Source organism: Cavia porcellus, unplaced genomic scaffold (genome assembly GCF_034190915.1).
Source record: "Cavia porcellus strain 051 isolate PalLab524CR breed Dunkin Hartley unplaced genomic scaffold, mCavPor4.1 scaffold_40, whole genome shotgun sequence".
Taxonomy (NCBI): domain Eukaryota; kingdom Metazoa; phylum Chordata; class Mammalia; order Rodentia; family Caviidae; genus Cavia; species Cavia porcellus.
Window position 1 is genome coordinate 6,445,470 of NW_026947523.1, and position 16,663 is coordinate 6,462,132.

A 16,663-nucleotide genomic window follows, 5' to 3' on the forward strand; every position below is an offset into this window, starting at 1 on the left:
TGTTTTCCCATATTTGAGTTTCAGTCCATGTACTTTTTTGCATGTTAATTATATTTCCCATAAATAGCTCTTGGTGGACCCTGCCTACTAATCTAGTCCGTGTGTGGTTCTTTTTTTTAATTTAGTGAATCAAGGCCATCTATATTAGAGATTATAACCAATCTTCTCTGCCTCATTTCTGTTATGCTCTTTTTTGCCATCAGTTGTCTGTTTATCTTCTTCATTCTGTTTTCTGCTCCATTCGTTGAGGCTTCTCTGCCACTGTTCCTGGAATCCTAGTACTTTTCTCTCTCTCTAGAATGCCCTGAAGTATTCTCTGTACAGTTGGATTGGTGGTTGCAAATTTCCCAAATTCCTCTTTGTCTTGGAAGCATCTTGTTTCTCCATTAATTTCTAGAGACAGTTTAGCAGGGTATATCAATCTGGAATGAAGGTTATTTTCATTCAGTGCTTGGAATATTTCACTCCAGGTTCTTCTTGAGTTGATGGTCTGTGTTGAGAACTCTGCCATTATTCTGAAGGGCATTCTGCTATAGGTTATCTGTTTCTTCTCTCTAACAGCTTTTAATATTCTGTTCTTATATTGAATTTCTGGGAACTTGATTATTATATGCCCGGGTGTAGTTCTGTTTTGGTTGTAGGTGGCTGGAGTTCTGTATGCCTCATATGTCACAATATCATTTCCTTTTCCTATGTTTAATTTTCCTTAATTATTTCTGTGAATAACCTTTGTAGTTCCTTGGTTTGTACCCCTGCTTCTTTATTCACATTCTTTATTCTCAAGTTGTAGATCCTCTTGTCCTCTTCTAGCATTATATTGCTACTGCTTGTTTCCTTGTTATTTTTTAAAAAGTTCTTCCTTTCATAATCCCACATTGCAAATCTGTCCTCCAGTTTGGATAATTTATCTTTAGTTTCTTTCAAGCAGATTTGCCATCTTTGCATAGAGTTTTTAATTTCCTGGCAATCTCTTTGAATCTGCTTCATGTGTTCTATATTTTGTTTATATTTGTCATCAAATGTTCTCTCCTTTGTTTGAGTTCCTCCCTTCTTCCGTCTGTGTCTGCTTGAGAGATGCTGAGTATCTCTTTTATTAATCTTCTTATATCTGGCTTTACTTGGCTAAATATTTCACTTTTGAACTCATCTATGAGGTGCTGAAGATATCTCTTTATGTCCACTGGTGCCATGTCTGATATTGCTTGTATGCTGTTCTCATTCTCCTTTGTATATACCTGTCCTGGGTCAATGTTCTCAGGGTTGAGACCTGGGGACTTTTGGTTGTTGCTTCCTCTCCTCCTTTGATTTGTTTCTTCCAGAAGGCCCCAGTTTCTTTCTTTGCTGGTTGCAGTTTTTCTGAAGCACGCTGGCTAGGTGACTCTTCCCACTGCAGTGTGTAATGAGTTGCAGACAGGGACAGCATATGCTGGCCACTTCCTTCTGGATCAGTCAAGCTGCTTAGGACTACACTGTGTTACTATGTACTGCCTCCCCTCTGGGTCAGTCAAACATCAGAGGCTTTACTGTGTTAGTGTGGGCTGCTGCCATAGGGAATTGATTTCGGATAACCTATTCGATTGCAGCCAGGTCCTGTCACCAAGCCTAGCTCAATTCAACAGTCCCTTTCAGGAACGTAAAAACTGACTGAAGTCACTGCTGCCCTTTGTGCTAGCCAGCCCTGCCTGGTCCCAGAATGTTGGCCACTGGAGCCACCTTTCCGTGGAATGGCTCCAGTCCCATCATTGACCACTGGTCAATGCAGACTCACCACCAGCTCCACTCGCCGTGCAGCTGGCTCACCTCTGACCTCAGTGTGACTGTGCCCCCAGTGAGTTGAAGCGGTGGGACTTTGTACGGCTCGGCAAGTCACTCACTGCATCGGGAGCACTGTTCCTTTAGCTATTCTAATAATAATTGCACTGGGACTGTATGTTTGATTGGTTCTTCTCACTTTAGTTTCTTCTGGGTGAAAGAATTTATCACCCTCTGTTGTGGGCTCCCCAGACTGTATTATGTTGAATACTAAGTTCACTATCTCAGGGAGCCTCTGTAGCCAGCTGTTATCTATCTGCCATTTTTGCTCTGCCCCTCAGTATTTAATTTAAATGTAGCTAATTTAAACCTTCTTGCTGAAATTGCAAACAAAGACTGGTAGATTGGTTCAGAAAAACAAAATCATCTACATGCTAACTACAACCTAGAATTTTATTTTTTTACTTTATTTGAAAGAGAATAGAACCAAAAAAAAACAATAAAATCAATCAAAACAAAGCAGTGAAAGGAGCACTGAATTTCAAAACAGGCTAATAGGAAATCAACAATGCCTACCAAAATATTTCTTCCTATCTTCACAACCATACCATCAACATAGCAAAATCAAACAAAAAAACAGAAAAAAAAAAAACAATCAAAATGTAACACTCAACATAACAAGACAAACCAATACATTGGAAAAAGACCAAACAGAACAATCCTGCACACTGTTATCTTTAAAATAGCGCCTAAGTTACCAGACGTAGGGACAAAACAAAACAGTAAAATGGAACAAGACATTGGATTTCAAAAACAAAATATGAGGCCATCCCATACAGCTCACAGATGTGCATGGCCATCCTTGAAGCAGATGCACAGACAACTAGCCCAGCCCACAGAGTCAACCAAACAGCACCAGCACCAAGCTGTTCCCTCCCCTCAGTGGCTGTCATCTCACCCTGAGTGCTCTGAGTCAGTGGGGCAGGGTGGGGATGCTCTTCTGCTTTTCAGCCTGCGCACTGGTTTGCTCACAGGAAGGCGTGGTCTCTCTTCTGCCTGAGGCTCTTCCCCCTCAGCACAACTAGGCTTGCTTCATGGGAAGGCCTAGAATGTTCAATAAAAAGAAAGAAGTCGATAGTAAAAGCTTGGGAAACAATATTCCATCCAAACAGGAACCACAAATGATCTGACATGAATGAATCAGTGTCATAGATGTGAGGCCAAAGAGACTTGAAGAAAAAAAGATCATGCATTGGGAAAAAGTCTAGTCCAGCAAAAACACATAATTTCTATCCTGTATTAACCCATTGTCTGTATTGGATTAAACAACTGTAAGTAGGATGCAAATTCAGGATTTGGACAACACTATTCTGACTCAAGCCTCACACATAGATGCGGAACACGCTGTCGAACAATTGCAGGAAACATCTTCCTCAAGGCACACAAAACATTCTCTACAACAGACCAAACAGCAGGTCAAAAATGATCTAAATATGCTGCTAAAAATTGGGACTCACATAAAACTATTTTCTGGCCATGATGGAAGAAGTGTGAAGTCAGCAGAAGGAAAACTGACAGAGATGTGGCAATGAATCAGGGAATCCTTACATAACCAATGGCTCAAAGAAGAACAGAAAATAACTTGAGTTGGATGGGAAGGAAAGCACTGCATACAAAACACATCAAATGCAGCAAAGTAGGAATCAGAGGCAAAATGTACAACTGCCTATACTTGCATTAAAAAGGAACAAAATTAAAACCAGAAACTGAACTATAGACCTTAAAGAGCTAGAAAACTAACAGCATATAAAACCCAAAGCTAACACAGGGAAGAAAATACATAAGACATAAATTCAATAGGTGCATTTGCTAACCCAGACAGGGAGGATGAGACAGAAGGGTTGCAAGTTCAAGTATAGTCTGGGCAACTTAGCGTGGACTTGTTTCAAAAGGGGTTTGTGTGCAGTGGGGGACAGGGATATAGGTCAGTGCTCCCTGGATGCAACACCCAGTAACACAGAGACACAGACAGAGAATGAAAACCGAGTAAGAAAACAACATATAAAAATCACGAGACAACTGGTTCTTGAAAAACACCAACAAGACTGATGAACCTATTGCTAAGTGGGATAAGAAGGAGGGAAGACAACAAAGATCAGACTTGAAAGGGGATGCTATTACAGATTCTGTGAAAAGAAAAAGAAATCCAAGAGTGTTTTAAACAATTCTGTAGTTAAATATAGACAAACTCCTAGAGACACAAAAATCTATGTCAACAGAAGTTCATGGTGGATAAGACAGCAAGATCAAGTGGTGGGCAGGCTTTATTTCCTACCTTATATTGTAGGAACTACCCACCCTAGTGTACGTATAGCTTTCATATTGCTTACCCAAGCACTAGACAGTGATCCAATCACTAAATATTCAGCCATCCCTCTAAAGTCTGATCCTCATTACCAGGTAACACTTGGTATACAAACCTAATAGCCTGTTTCCATTGTACATAGTGACTTCAGATGAGACCGAGCACATTCAGGGTGATGTGGCTGTAGCCCATAGTGACTTTGGAGGCATAGTGGATATTAATACACATGAAGTCCAATTTTTCTTTCTTGCTCTGAGCTGTTGATGTCCTAGCCAGTACAACATAGCCAATCCCCATGTGGATTTTGTCCCATGAGTTTTTGTAAGCTTCGTAGTTGGAATTCATAGGGCTTTGACCCATTTTGAGTAGGCTGCTTTCTAAGGTTCATAATTTCATACCTGTGCATTTGGACATCCTAACCCTAACCCTAACCCTAAAACACTGAGGACAAAAACACACTGTACTAGTTGGTAGCCTAAGAGCAGGAGGCTCCACCATCGAGCCTCCTTAGCAGAGCAGGTTACACCACCTGTGTTTGTAGGAACCCATGCTTTGGTACTAGAAGGAAATAGTGTTCTCCAAAGGTACTGCCAACACTCATCATTTGACTGAAAAAGGCTCAGTGATTTTCATTGCATGGGGACAGAACAGTCTTTCAAGAATCAGTGCTGGGAAATCCATGCATCTCTGGGGACAGGAATGAAGTACAGCGCTCAGCTGGCAGCACACACACAGACTGTCCTTAAACAGATCAGAGAGCAAGTTGCATGAGCACAAAGTAGAAGAGGGCAAACTCTTCCCTGAGCTCAGTGATACTTTGGATGGGACATCAGTGGCACAGGCAAGAAAGGGAAAGCAGATTATGCTTCACAAAAGTTACAGCTTTGTCCATCAAAACTCACCATCAACAGAGGGAAAAGGCAGTCCATAGCATGGAGAAAAACAACTATTAGTCACATATGTGACAAAATGTTAATAGCAGAATATTACAGAACAACAAAAATGACATCGTTCAATTTAAAAATGAGCAGAGTCTGAATTGTCATTTCTCCAAGGAAACTATACAGTACGCCCCATGAGCACAGTACAGGATGCTCAGTGTCCTCATTATCAGAACAGTGTAAATGAAAACACTCACACCCATCCTGATGGCCCCTGTGAGAGAACGACGGAAAACAAGGGTAGGCAGGCGTGCAGGCTGGGGCTCTCCATGAGACCCTCAAATGGTAAAGGCACCATGTGGGATACAGCAGGGGGCTTCTCCTGAAACTAAAGAGAATTCTCCTCTACTCAGAAGCTGCCCTTCTCAGCTCACACCCACAAGAAGCGCAGTGCATTCTGCGAGTGTCAGTGCACACCCAGGACCACTGTGGCAGCTTTCACTGTGATACAGGAATGGAGGCAAGACGACTGTGCATCCACAGAGGGCTGGAGGAAGAAAACTGGGACAGCAGTCACCCTCGGAGGTGGGAGCACCCCCAAGACCCCAGCTAGCTGGTTCCCATCTGGGCAGACACAACCGATTGTACATACACTACGGTGTCTCCCTCACATATGCACCAGGAAGAAGGTGGTGTATAACCAGGCCAGGAGGACAGTGTAGCAGTGTGCCACACCGAGTGTGTGTGATGCGGGCTCTCACATCCGGTCTCTCCTGTGCTGCAGCACTTCTCCTGGCTGCCTGCTGTGCTGCTCAGCGCCCTGGTGAGAGGAAGGCACTGTGCCACGGCCTACGGCTGCTCCGCACTGTCCACCTTCAAACCAGCACCGTGACACGGAAACAGCTGCTCACACAGCCAAGAGACAGACAGGTCCGCGGCCAGCAGGGCAAGCACGTGCCTGACACAGGTATACAGGCTCTTAGTGAACAACATGGAGGAAGATTAATGTTATTAATAAGGCTCATCAGTGAGGCTCACAATTGAAAATTCACAAATTGTTATTTTGAAATTTTCACATAAGACTTTCAGATGATGCACTGTCACTTTTAAATGAGCCCAGGAAAAGAAAACGCAGGAACAAGACGATACCTACAAAGTCACGCAGTGGAAAATAACTAGGCTTAAAAAGGGTGGACATACTGCTATCTGCCGAAACAGGAAGGAAACCTGAAGACGCTCCCTCAAGCGGAATAAGTCAGTCAAACAGACACACAGACAGGATTCCACTTTGATGACTTCCCTATGGATATCATTTTCACAGATACAGGGGTGGTGCTTGCCAAGGGGTGGCGAGGAGGGCACAGGCGCTGCTGTGTGAGGGGCTGAGGGCTTCAGCTTTCCGTGGTGAAGACAGCTGCGGGTGGTCGGTGAGCTCTTTGTCCATTATTAACACCTGTGACAGCACTGCAGATGCTGGAAAATGGGTAAGGTGAGGCTGGAAGTGGAGCTCACTGGCAGAGCATCTGCTGGCTGCACACAAAGCTTAGAGTTTGACCCTCAGCATGAGCAAAAAAGAAAAAGTAGTAGAGGAAAATGCTAAAGTTTGCTAGGTGTCATTCCATGAAGAAATGAAGTCATAAGGATACTCATATGACTGTGAGCACTTTGCTGCAGAAATCCGGGGCAGGACTGTGCTTTAATCACCATGGAAGGCCCCTGCGTTGAACCCTGCATATGCCAAAGCAAGTGCTTAAATCCTGGTGGGCAGCAGGGAAGCTTTCCCTAAGGCTTTCACAGATTCCTCCTGAGATGATCCTGGAGGAGCTGTGAGCAAATCTCAGCATTTATACCAGCAGCCTGGCCTAAGTGGGCCCTGAACTGCTTCAATATGACCCAGAGTGAACGTAAACTGAGTTGCTGAGGTCGGCCATGTCGGTGCACTGTGCCTATGGTATGCACCTCAAGAAAATCCCCAGACACCATGGCTGGACTGTGTCCTGGTAAGTTGTACCCATTGTGTCAAGTATACTGTGTGGCTCAGAGAACTGACCATCTGGGTGCTCTCCTCAGACAGCACTGCTGAATCTTGTATCTGACTTTCTGGACCCCAAGACTGTGCCTTTCAGTGCTGCTGATTTGCATGTGCATTGTATCACTGTAATAAATCTTAACAACCAGCATAAGAACATTGCCAGGTCTACTGTATTTTCTAGCTACTCACTGAACCTGGAACCCTGGGAATCTCCAACATCATCTAGCACCCTTTCACGGATTGTATTTATTCCTGAGAGAAACTCCTAAATGCTCAGCACCTACTTGACACTCAGGGAGCTCAGACTGCTGCTTAGGGATTCCCACCAACTCAGCAGCCTGTCTTGGGTCACCATGGGTGACATGGAGGCCAGGAATCAGGACTGGCTTTAGACACGTGGATGAAAGCATCACATGTGGGCTTTAAGTAAGGAGGAATCAACACAGATACCAGGCAAGTCACAGATGGGTTTATTGTAACTTAAGTAACTTATCTAGGGTACAGTGGGGCACGGCGCATCCTCTAGCGGAGCACAGCACAGAGCTGATAGGGGGATGGAGGCACTACGAAGGCAGGTACACCACGGTCACTGGGCCGGGGCTGCCCTTCAGGCACCGAGAAGCTGAAGCGCTGCAGCAGGGAGGTGAAGAACAGGAAGAGCTCCATGCGGGCCAGGGGCTCCCCAAGGCATATGCGGGGGCCTGTAGGTGGGGCAGGGATCAATGAGACTCCATCCTAAACCTCTTCCCACTTTAACACCCAGGAAGGGGAGAGAAAAGATGGTCCACTACAATCACCTGCGGAGAATGGCATGAAGGCCTCACGTTTCACAAAGCGGCCCTCAGCATCCAGAAAATGTCCAGGGTGGAAATGCAGGGGCTTCTCCCAGACAGTCTCATCCTTCAGCACAGATGACAGATTGGTGAAAAGCATCGTCCCCTGGCAGAGACACACAGCATGAATGTGGCTTGAGATACACGACACAGGAATCCTGACAATTAATAACCACAAGCACACTCTATGAGGTACACACAGTCTGGTGGGGTACAAAGTCATATGGAGCCTCTCAAATATACTTTACTCCCAGAAACTTCTCAGGACCATTCATGAGCACATGGCAAGGCCACAGGACAGGGATCCTGAGGGCGCCCATAGTCACATTATTCCCCATGGACATAGGATCCTCCAACAACTCCTCATTTGGGTTAATTCATCCTCTGATTACCTTGGGGGATCAGCGGGCACAGGGCAGCACTGGGTGCAACACCACTCACACAGGCAGGGCCTGGCAGCACCAATGGTAACGGGGCCCAGGTAGCAGAACAATTCCTGGCCACATGTGGCAGTGGCCATGCGAGGAAAGGAGGGACCAGGCCTACCTTGGGAATGAGGAAGCCCTGCACCTCAGTGTCACGAGATGTCATGTGGGGAACACCCATTGGGACGATGTCTGCAAAGCGCTGCACCTCATGAATCACAGCGTTGGTGAGGGGCATGTGGGCCTGGTCTGCCATCTCTGGGCGCCGCCCCTGTCCTATCACTTCATCGATCTCCTCTTGGACATGGCCTGAACAGACAAGTATCCCCATGCAGGTCAGTCCCTGGAGACTGGACTCTGACAATCTCCATGCCTGCATTAAGTGCTGTGTCCAGCTGAGCTGAACATCACATTTCATGTGCCTTGGCCCAGCCTCAGCTGGGAACCATGAGTTTCCCGGATCAGCTGTGCCCACTTCCCCTCCCTTGAGTTCCCATCCATCTGAGCCCAGCTCACGCTGCACATCCGGGTGTAGGATCATGAGGAGTAGAGCCCAGGACAATGTGACTGATGTGGTCACCATTCCTGCACCAAATAAGTCAGATACGAGTAGACGAAGGTTCTCATCATTGAAGCTGCTCTCTGAGTTCCCCTGGGCCTGAGAGAGGCAGAGAGGTTGGCCTCAGTGAAAAGGGGAGGGATGATTCAAATGTCCCCATGCACCACCCCTCAGCACAGGTGCTGGGTCTCTGGGAGATGCTGAGGACCCACCTGGCCTCACACCTGCCAGAACACTTGGCTCACAGACCCTGATCCCTTCTCTCACAGCCCACTCTCACCTTATGCATCTCTGTCAGGAAAGCATCAGTCAGATCTCGGGGAGGCTGGTCTGGGGCCCAGCCTGTGTTGTGCTCAGCCAAAAGCTTGTCATTCAAGGCAATGAAGGACCTCTGTGCAGACAGGACTTTGGCAGCCACCCATGGGATGTGCAGGAGCTGTGGTATCGAGTTCAATACCTGTGACAATACAGAGGCAGCCTGGGTGCTTCCTGTGCTCCAGACTCACAAGTGTCATCTCACACCCAGCCTCCTCCATAGTGACCCAAGGCCTGATGCTCCACACCTTTGCCCCGATGCCTCCACTGTGCCAGCAGCAAAACTCCTCCTGCTGCTGAGCTGCCACAAGAACCTCCTACTATGGAAATCTCATGAGCTTGTGTTGCTTCCAGCGTGGACACAGGCTCTAAACTTTTCTCCGGAATCTCAAACACCTCTCCCATTACTGCTGTCTGATTTGCCACCACAGACCTTTCTTCCTGCACTGATCCTCCCTGATGCTTTCTTCACATCCCTCTTGCAGGCAAGTTATCCTCTCAGAACCCTTATACAGGACGCTGTCCCTGTAGAGCCCTCTGAACCCCGCACCTGAATCTTCAAGCTGATGCTCTCCCTCAAGCTCTCTTCCAGGAACTCTAAGAGCCTGAGGACCATCGGGTCATCATAGTCGAAGCGGCGTGCATAGATGAGGGAGGAGATCACATTGCACACTGCTTTGTTCAGCAGGGCTTTGGGGCAAAAGGGCTGTCCTGGGAACACAAATGAAGGCCCTGCTGTTTGCTTTTCTCCCTATCCCTTCTGACGCAGTCCTTATCTTGTGTCCCTGAACCCATGACCCACCAGAATGGTTGGTGAAAGCAGCACACAGGCAGGCGGCCTCCTCGGTCACCCACTGCTCCAGGGACTTCTTCCCCAGGCCGAAATTGCGCAGGCTAGACACAGAGAAGCGTCGCTGCTCACGCCAGGCAGGTCCATAGTAGGCTCCAATAACCCCTGGAATGGGGAGCTCCAGTCAGGACCAGAAAGTACTAACCTGGGCCCATGCATCCTTCCCTCACTCTTGTCTGCTGATCCGAAACAAATCTTGTTTCTACCATGCAACAGCTCCTTTTCTGACTTTGTAGCCAGAAGACAAAGATTTCCATCATCCCTTGAACATATTACCATGCACAATAAGCCTTGTCTACCTGTCACTAGCCCCAGGGTTATACCCTGATGTCATCTGTGACCTATTGACATTTACCTTGGGCTTTTGGTCCAAAGCCCAGTAGTGCATTGGTGGGCAGTGTGGGCCGATCTGAGGTGTCCTCGCTGTGGTGCACCAGAGCCTCCCGCACAGCCAACAGCCCATTGACCACAACGACTGGAGTCCAGACAAACTGCAGGCTGAATACGTCCCCAAACTGATGTCGCAGCTGGAGGTGGAGGGACAGGGCACCTGTGATGTTGGGGCTCCTACCTTAATGTGTGTCCCAGCCTCACTGCCAAGACACAGAGACCCACTTCAAGCAGTGCAAAGACCAGGTCTATTTCCTTCTCTCTTCTGTTCGCTGTTTTCTTCTCCTTTTTCTTTATGGGAGTGATGAGGGCACTCGTGGCCTCATTCTTGCTACACCAGCACTCTGGGCCAACCACTGCCCAACACCTCGCGTCTGCAGGTTCCGGCCACATTTCTTACATTCAGAACAACCACCTTACACCCGATCTGACAACCCAGCTAGTGCCTGAGCAGAGGGCAGAAAACGTCAGTGAAATGTGCAAGCAGGGTCTTATCCTCTCTGGTTCCTCAGATAAGGAAACTCAGGTTCACAGATAGAACCAGAGAAGACTGTGACCCCATGACAGACAAAGGATTTGATGCTAGAGATAGAACTTCTTTCAACACCAATTTCTATATTCCGGTGCTGCTTAGGACTCCTTTGCACTGCTTCCCCAGCCTCAAGTCTCTGCTCTCACCAGAATGGTCTCAGGTCCTATGAAAATTCTATTGCATCAAATTGGATGCCAGTCACACTACCCCCTCCTGCACAACTTCTCCTTTGTCCCCCCACTCCTCTCTTCATGGGAAGTCCAGTGTGGGCTGCCCAGGTGGAGTCCTCCCCAGGACAGATCCTTTATTTCCCTCCTCAGATAAAACCATGTCCTTGTCCAGCATGTGGCTTCAAGCACCACTATTACTCCAGAGCGTCTCCTGACATTTGCTGCTCTGTACCACCAGCTCCCCTACCTTGTAGCAGGAGTATGTCATGTTCTCGAAGTCCACCTGCAGTAGGTTACCAAGTCCAGGCACTGAAACAGGGCCTGGTGGGTAGCGAGCAGTCCAACGTTGGCGTCTGTGCATCAGGTCCACCAGGAGCAGGAAGATGGCCACGGCCATGGCCACAGAGAACAGTGCATCCCCAGTCAGCAGCCCCATGGCTTCCCAGCAACAACCGCGTTGCTCTGAACAAAAGGAGTTTTCACCACTTTGGGCAGCTAGAGACACAGAGCACACTCTACCACTCCCTTAATATTGGAACTGGCCAGCTGTCCTCTTATAAAGCAGCTAATCCTGCCCTTTGTCCTGTGTTGCCTGACAACCTCTGTGTTCATTTTGAAATCAGAGGGTAGAGAGGACCAGGTGAGATGAGTTCCATAGGTCCTTGCCCCTTCTGCCTCTTCCTGTTGATACACAGGACGGGGGAGGGGGGATCCTGAGAAGAGCTCCATGGCACTTGACACTGGGTATGTAGGTTTCAATATTAACCCATGATGCATTACTGCTCCAAGAAGCATAGTGAAAAGTAGATGTCAGGGAGCTGACAGACCGAACCAGCAGACTTGGTGACGTGTGATGGCTTGTCACACTGCGGTAAGACTCTTTTGCACACTCTGTAGAGAATGTTGCTGCCCAACAGGGATTAAGTGTTGTCCAAGGATTCTCAAAACCACCTCCAGCAGGTTCAGTTGCTTTGTGGCCTCTCTGAGCAGGCCACAGAAAGACAGATCAATGTGTGCCTATTTACCAAGCGAAGCACAGAAGCGCACTCACACATGGGGAACCTCAACCGCACCACCCTCGAGGACAGAAACTAGGACCTGTTCTCATACTACCAATGAAGGGTCTCAGCCCTGAGCCGTGCTCACATCAGGCCTCCTCCATAAGCACCACAGGGTTTTTTCCCTTAGGAGATGATTTTGTGAGTCTCGTCACACAGCCACGGCAGTTCAGGTTACTTTTACCTCTGATTTAAGCGATGGCTTGCTGGGACAGATGTAAGATTTTTTTTCTTTTTTCTTTTCGTACACGCTCTCACTATGTAGTTCAGGTTGGCTCGAGCTCACTTTGTAGACCAGGCTGGTCTCAAAATTGCAAAGATTGTCTTGTCTTAGCCTTCTGATGGCTGGGATTATGGGTGTGAGCCACCACACCCAGCCAGATGTAAACTTCTTGACTCCTCATTTCAACTCACATTCTGTTCGACCTTCCATGGAGGAGCCTGTGCTCTTCTTGCAAGCTTCTTCTTTGAAAGCCTCATCTGCAGATTCCTCTGAGAAGCCCAGTCAACTTAAAAATAATTTAACAAATAACGATGCAAATCCCATGGGTGTCCAGTGAGTGTGTGTCACACTAGATACATAGGAGGCCCCCTGGCTAGAGAAGGGGAGGCGAGTGGGTTGAGCAAAGAGACTTTTAGGGCACAACAGGAGGTTGGGCAGGGGTTTCCAGGCCAGAAACAGTTCATAGTCATAGGAGGAGCAGGTCATGCTCAGGGGCCCTGACTCTGGCCACACCTGCAGCTCCTGGACTCCTCAGACGGTGTTTCGGTGCAGTTTCTCCCCACATCCAAGCAGCACGTGTAGTATGCACTGCACCAGTGGACGAAAATCATAGTGCCCCCAACACTCCTAGGCAGCGGTTCCTCAGCCCACCATCCCTGTTTAAATTTGGTGCACCTCAGTCAGCAGCATGACTGATTGGGACATAACAGGCTTTTCTCTTTCCCCTACACCTTGGCCAGGTGGTCACTATCAGTAATGACATGGTTCATAGCACTCATAAGCCCACAACCTCATCGAATGGTGAAGAACAGAGGGGAGAAGTCTGAGCTCAGCCTCATGGCCAACACCCGTCACTGCCCATTCCAGCCCTGCAGACTGCAGCACTGACTTTCTGAAATAGTTAGGATCCATGCGTTTCAGCATTGGACCTCCTAAGCTACTTCAAATCTAAAATCCACCACACAGCCCCTGGGCCAGAGCACAGACACTAGCCCACTGGATCCCTTGGTTTTTAACCAAAAGCCGAAGTGGGAAACCCTCTGTAGCTCAGTCACAGTGAAAAGCACAGTACAGGGTCAGGAGCCCAACTTTCCGTCCTCCTCCCCTTTCACCCTTGCTCTTTCAGGGCAGCTGGGAGCACAGCCTGCTCTGCGTGCTATGGCAGCACTGGGCAAGTCACACAGACACTACCCACCTAACAGAGAGACAGCTGTGTCTGTTACTACCACTCTGGTTCATAGGAGAGAATCTGCTCGGTAGACAGAGCACAAAGGCCCACAGTTTAAGGAAACCTCCTTTCCAGAGAGCAGACCTCTGCTCTTCACAATGCTCACATCTTGCTGATGCCCTCTGAGCTAGAATTATGCTCAAATCCCACCTAGGTACCCATGCCCTCTACCCTACCTATTCCTGCAGCCCTACTCTCCCTCCTCGAGGGAAAAACTCACACAGAGGTAGAGATCTGGATTCACTGGAATTAACATGTGCTGCACATGTTATGTGTCAAGCACACTGCACTGTTACAGAACTCCAATAACATCTAATTTTGGTGACAATGCACAGTGCTGGATCCCCCAGGGACAGACCAACGTGGGGCTCACAGATCTCACAGAGCAGGAGCCTAAATTGGGGACAAGAAACATTTCTGCAAAAATGATCCAGTATTCCTAAAACACATCAAAATGCTTCAGTGACAGCCTCTTTCTTCCCTGTTGCAGCCTCTCCACTGGTTCACTTTCTCCAAACACTGGGGGGAGTGGTTTTAGCACTGACACCTGACGAGGCCCATATCAGACCTGAATGTTGCTCTTCACCTATCACACAGGTGATGACACCCTGGGAAGACAACTCCCCTTTCACCTGGCATCAGGAGACAGAGACACCTCCAGCTCCGCTTCTCAATTCTAAGTCCTGGCCACGATGGCCTGCACCCACCATGATTCCCACAGCAATCTGTGATCAGTCACAGAGCAGGGACCATCAGCTGTGGTGCCACCTAGACCTGTTTCTCCCTCCTGGAGGAGACAGAGCTCTGCCACGGGCCCCTGGCTCGCTCCCCCTCAACTTTGCAGCACTGTATTGCACTGCACCCTCGACAGCCATTTTTATGCCTCAGATCTAGAATGTTCCCAAACGTCTCAAGTATTCACAGGTTGGGTTTTGGAAGGTGATGGGATCATGGGGTGCTCATCAGTGGAGTAATGCACATAAGAATCCACAATGAAATGTGCTGTCAGCACGTGAGGCCTTGGGAAGAGTGAAAACTGGCATTGTGACCTAGCACAGTACATGTGTCCCTTCCTGGCTCTTCTCCTCTGTCTGTGCTTCCCCGCTGCCTCGATGCAAGCAACTTTTCTCAGCAAACCCTTCCAGCAGGATTTTCCTGCATGGCACACAGCAGGTTGTGCACTCAATTCTCTAAAAGCTGTGAGGTAAAGAATCCTGTTGTTACAGTTTATATGTCAGCATCCCCAACTGCCACCAAGCCTCAGACACTCATGGACCTGGCCAAACTTAGCATTTATGATTTGCTCATTGTTTGGTGTTCAGTTTGGTGGTATGAGTGCTACATTCGCCCAGGGTGGAGCCAGCGTACAGTGTAATGGCCGGAAGAATGTGTGTCTTCTCTTTCTTGCTGGTTCCCTCTTGCTGTTTATGGCAGCCCCACTATGCCACCTTGCAGCTTGGAGCCAGCTGAGTATGGACTGAAACCTCCAACCTGTGAGAAATAAACTTTCCTTTCCCTAACTTTGGGCATCAGGTATTTTATCTCAATGAGAGAGTAACCGAGACAGATGTCTTCTTTCATTTCTGGTTATACAGCAATGTGTTCAGGGGAAGGAAAGAAACGGAGACAGCCTCTGCAGGAGATCACAGCCAGAGACTAGTGAGCTGGCAGAGGGAGAGAAAGCAGCCTGCTCCCTTGGAAACAGGCACATTTCTATTGGGGACCACAAGTTATAAACTGAGACCACAGCCTGTTTGAGACAGTGCTGGCCATGTTTTTCACTCCAGTCCGATGTAGAAACTCCCCTTCAAGCACCATTTGTCCCTGCTGCTTTTACAGCACATATGTTAAATCCATGAACAGAAAGTAAATACACTCCTGCTCAACTGCACTGACACCCATACAGACTCTCTCTAGAGGAGAACTTTCCCAATAAGCTGAGGGATTTAGCACACCCATTCCCAGGCTTTGAATATGGCAAACCTGGGGCTCAACGAACTACTGTGTGGAACCTTGCCCTGCCTTATATTGTGGGGGTCAAATAGATGATCATAATATGTGCCCCACCAAGGACACTATTAATATGGTGGCTGAACAGAGTGGCAGCCTGAAAGTTTCAATATGTTTTTACAGTCCTTACATATCCCTGTTACAGAACTACAATCTAGAATAAAGCGTCTCTGGGCTTGTGTTTCTGGGTCAGAGCCATGGCAATGGCTAATATAGTCCCCATAAGCCCTGTGTTGTTCTTTCATGTCAGCGTCGGTGGCCACAGAGTTGGCTGCATAAAGATAGAAATGTTTAAAAATGTCATGCTGAAGACAGCCAAGAACTTCAGGAGTTCTGCACTGGAGAATTCACAAAAGATGGGGCTCCACGAGGGTATAAAGAAAGTACTTGCCAGAGGGGCATAAAGGATTTCATGATTCAGGGTGAAGATTTTGTTAATGGAGATGGTACTGGAGTTGCCAGTATTTACAAGAGCCCATTTGCAGGTGAAAATCCGAGACTCGGAACCTCAGCTCCTGGGCTACTTTCCATGGCAAACAGTGGTCCCAGTACAAATGGCTGTCAGCTCTTTATCACCCGCTCCAAGTGGCACTGCTGGATGGGAAGCATGATGTATGGAAAAATCCTTGATGGTGTGCTTGTGATGAGGAAGACTCACAATGTTCCTACAGGCCCCAGTAGTAAGGATCATCTGCCTGTGGTGATCTCAGTGTGGGGAAATGAGTCTGTAATACAAGGCTGATTCATAACTCGAAAAAGTCATGTGAATCTTTGTCCTGGTGTATTCAGCCCTTGTCAGCCTGAAATGCAAACAGAACAAATTCCACAGGTGGCCATTCCACATTCCAGAGACCAACTACACCAAGAGATTCTAATAAACTGTCATTTTAGAATATTGGAATTGTTCCTTATTAGCACTGTCCAATATAATTAATGCTGGCCCCTGTGACATTTCAGCACTGCATATGGTTTGGGGAGGCCTAAGGGGAAATGTGTGACTGAGGAACACAATGTTTAATATGTTGAAATTTTAATTTTAA

The 16,663-nt window shown here is 47.7% G+C and overlaps 1 protein-coding gene and 2 pseudogenes across 1 annotated transcript; 2 read left to right on the forward strand and 1 right to left on the reverse strand.

The window, feature by feature from the left end:
• The window catches only part of LOC100721708 (peptidyl-prolyl cis-trans isomerase H-like), a 63,487-nt pseudogene extending 57,597 nt beyond the window's left edge, over positions 1-5,890 (forward strand).
• A 1,587-nt stretch (positions 5,891-7,477) lies between these two features.
• On the reverse strand, positions 7,478-11,648 carry LOC100716263 (cytochrome P450 2D16-like). The gene is made up of 9 exons (XM_063243681.1): positions 11,352-11,648; positions 10,368-10,539; positions 9,965-10,117; positions 9,713-9,873; positions 9,128-9,304; positions 8,805-8,946; positions 8,410-8,597; positions 7,828-7,969; positions 7,478-7,731 (listed from the first exon to the last, which is right to left on the reverse strand). The coding sequence occupies exons 1-9, from the start codon at positions 11,538-11,540 to the stop codon at positions 7,553-7,555; spliced, it is 1,503 nt and encodes a 500-aa protein (XP_063099751.1). The 5' UTR covers positions 11,541-11,648; the 3' UTR covers positions 7,478-7,552.
• A 4,172-nt stretch (positions 11,649-15,820) lies between these two features.
• Positions 15,821-16,365, forward strand: LOC134474833 (peptidyl-prolyl cis-trans isomerase H-like; annotated as a pseudogene).
• Positions 16,366-16,663: the final 298 nt, after the last annotated feature.

Excerpts from the sequence above, each read along its gene's own strand:
- LOC100716263 (XM_063243681.1), bottom strand. The coding sequence starts at position 11,540 with ATGGGGCTGCTGACTGGGGATGCACTGTTCTCTGTGGCCATGGCCGTG. Across the intron at positions 10,118-10,367 it reads CTTTGGACCAAAAGCCCAAG|GGGTTATTGGAGCCTACTAT; the intron begins GTAAATGTCAAT and ends TCCCCATTCCAG. Across the intron at positions 9,874-9,964 it reads TGCTTTCACCAACCATTCTG|GACAGCCCTTTTGCCCCAAA; the intron begins GTGGGTCATGGG and ends TTGTGTTCCCAG.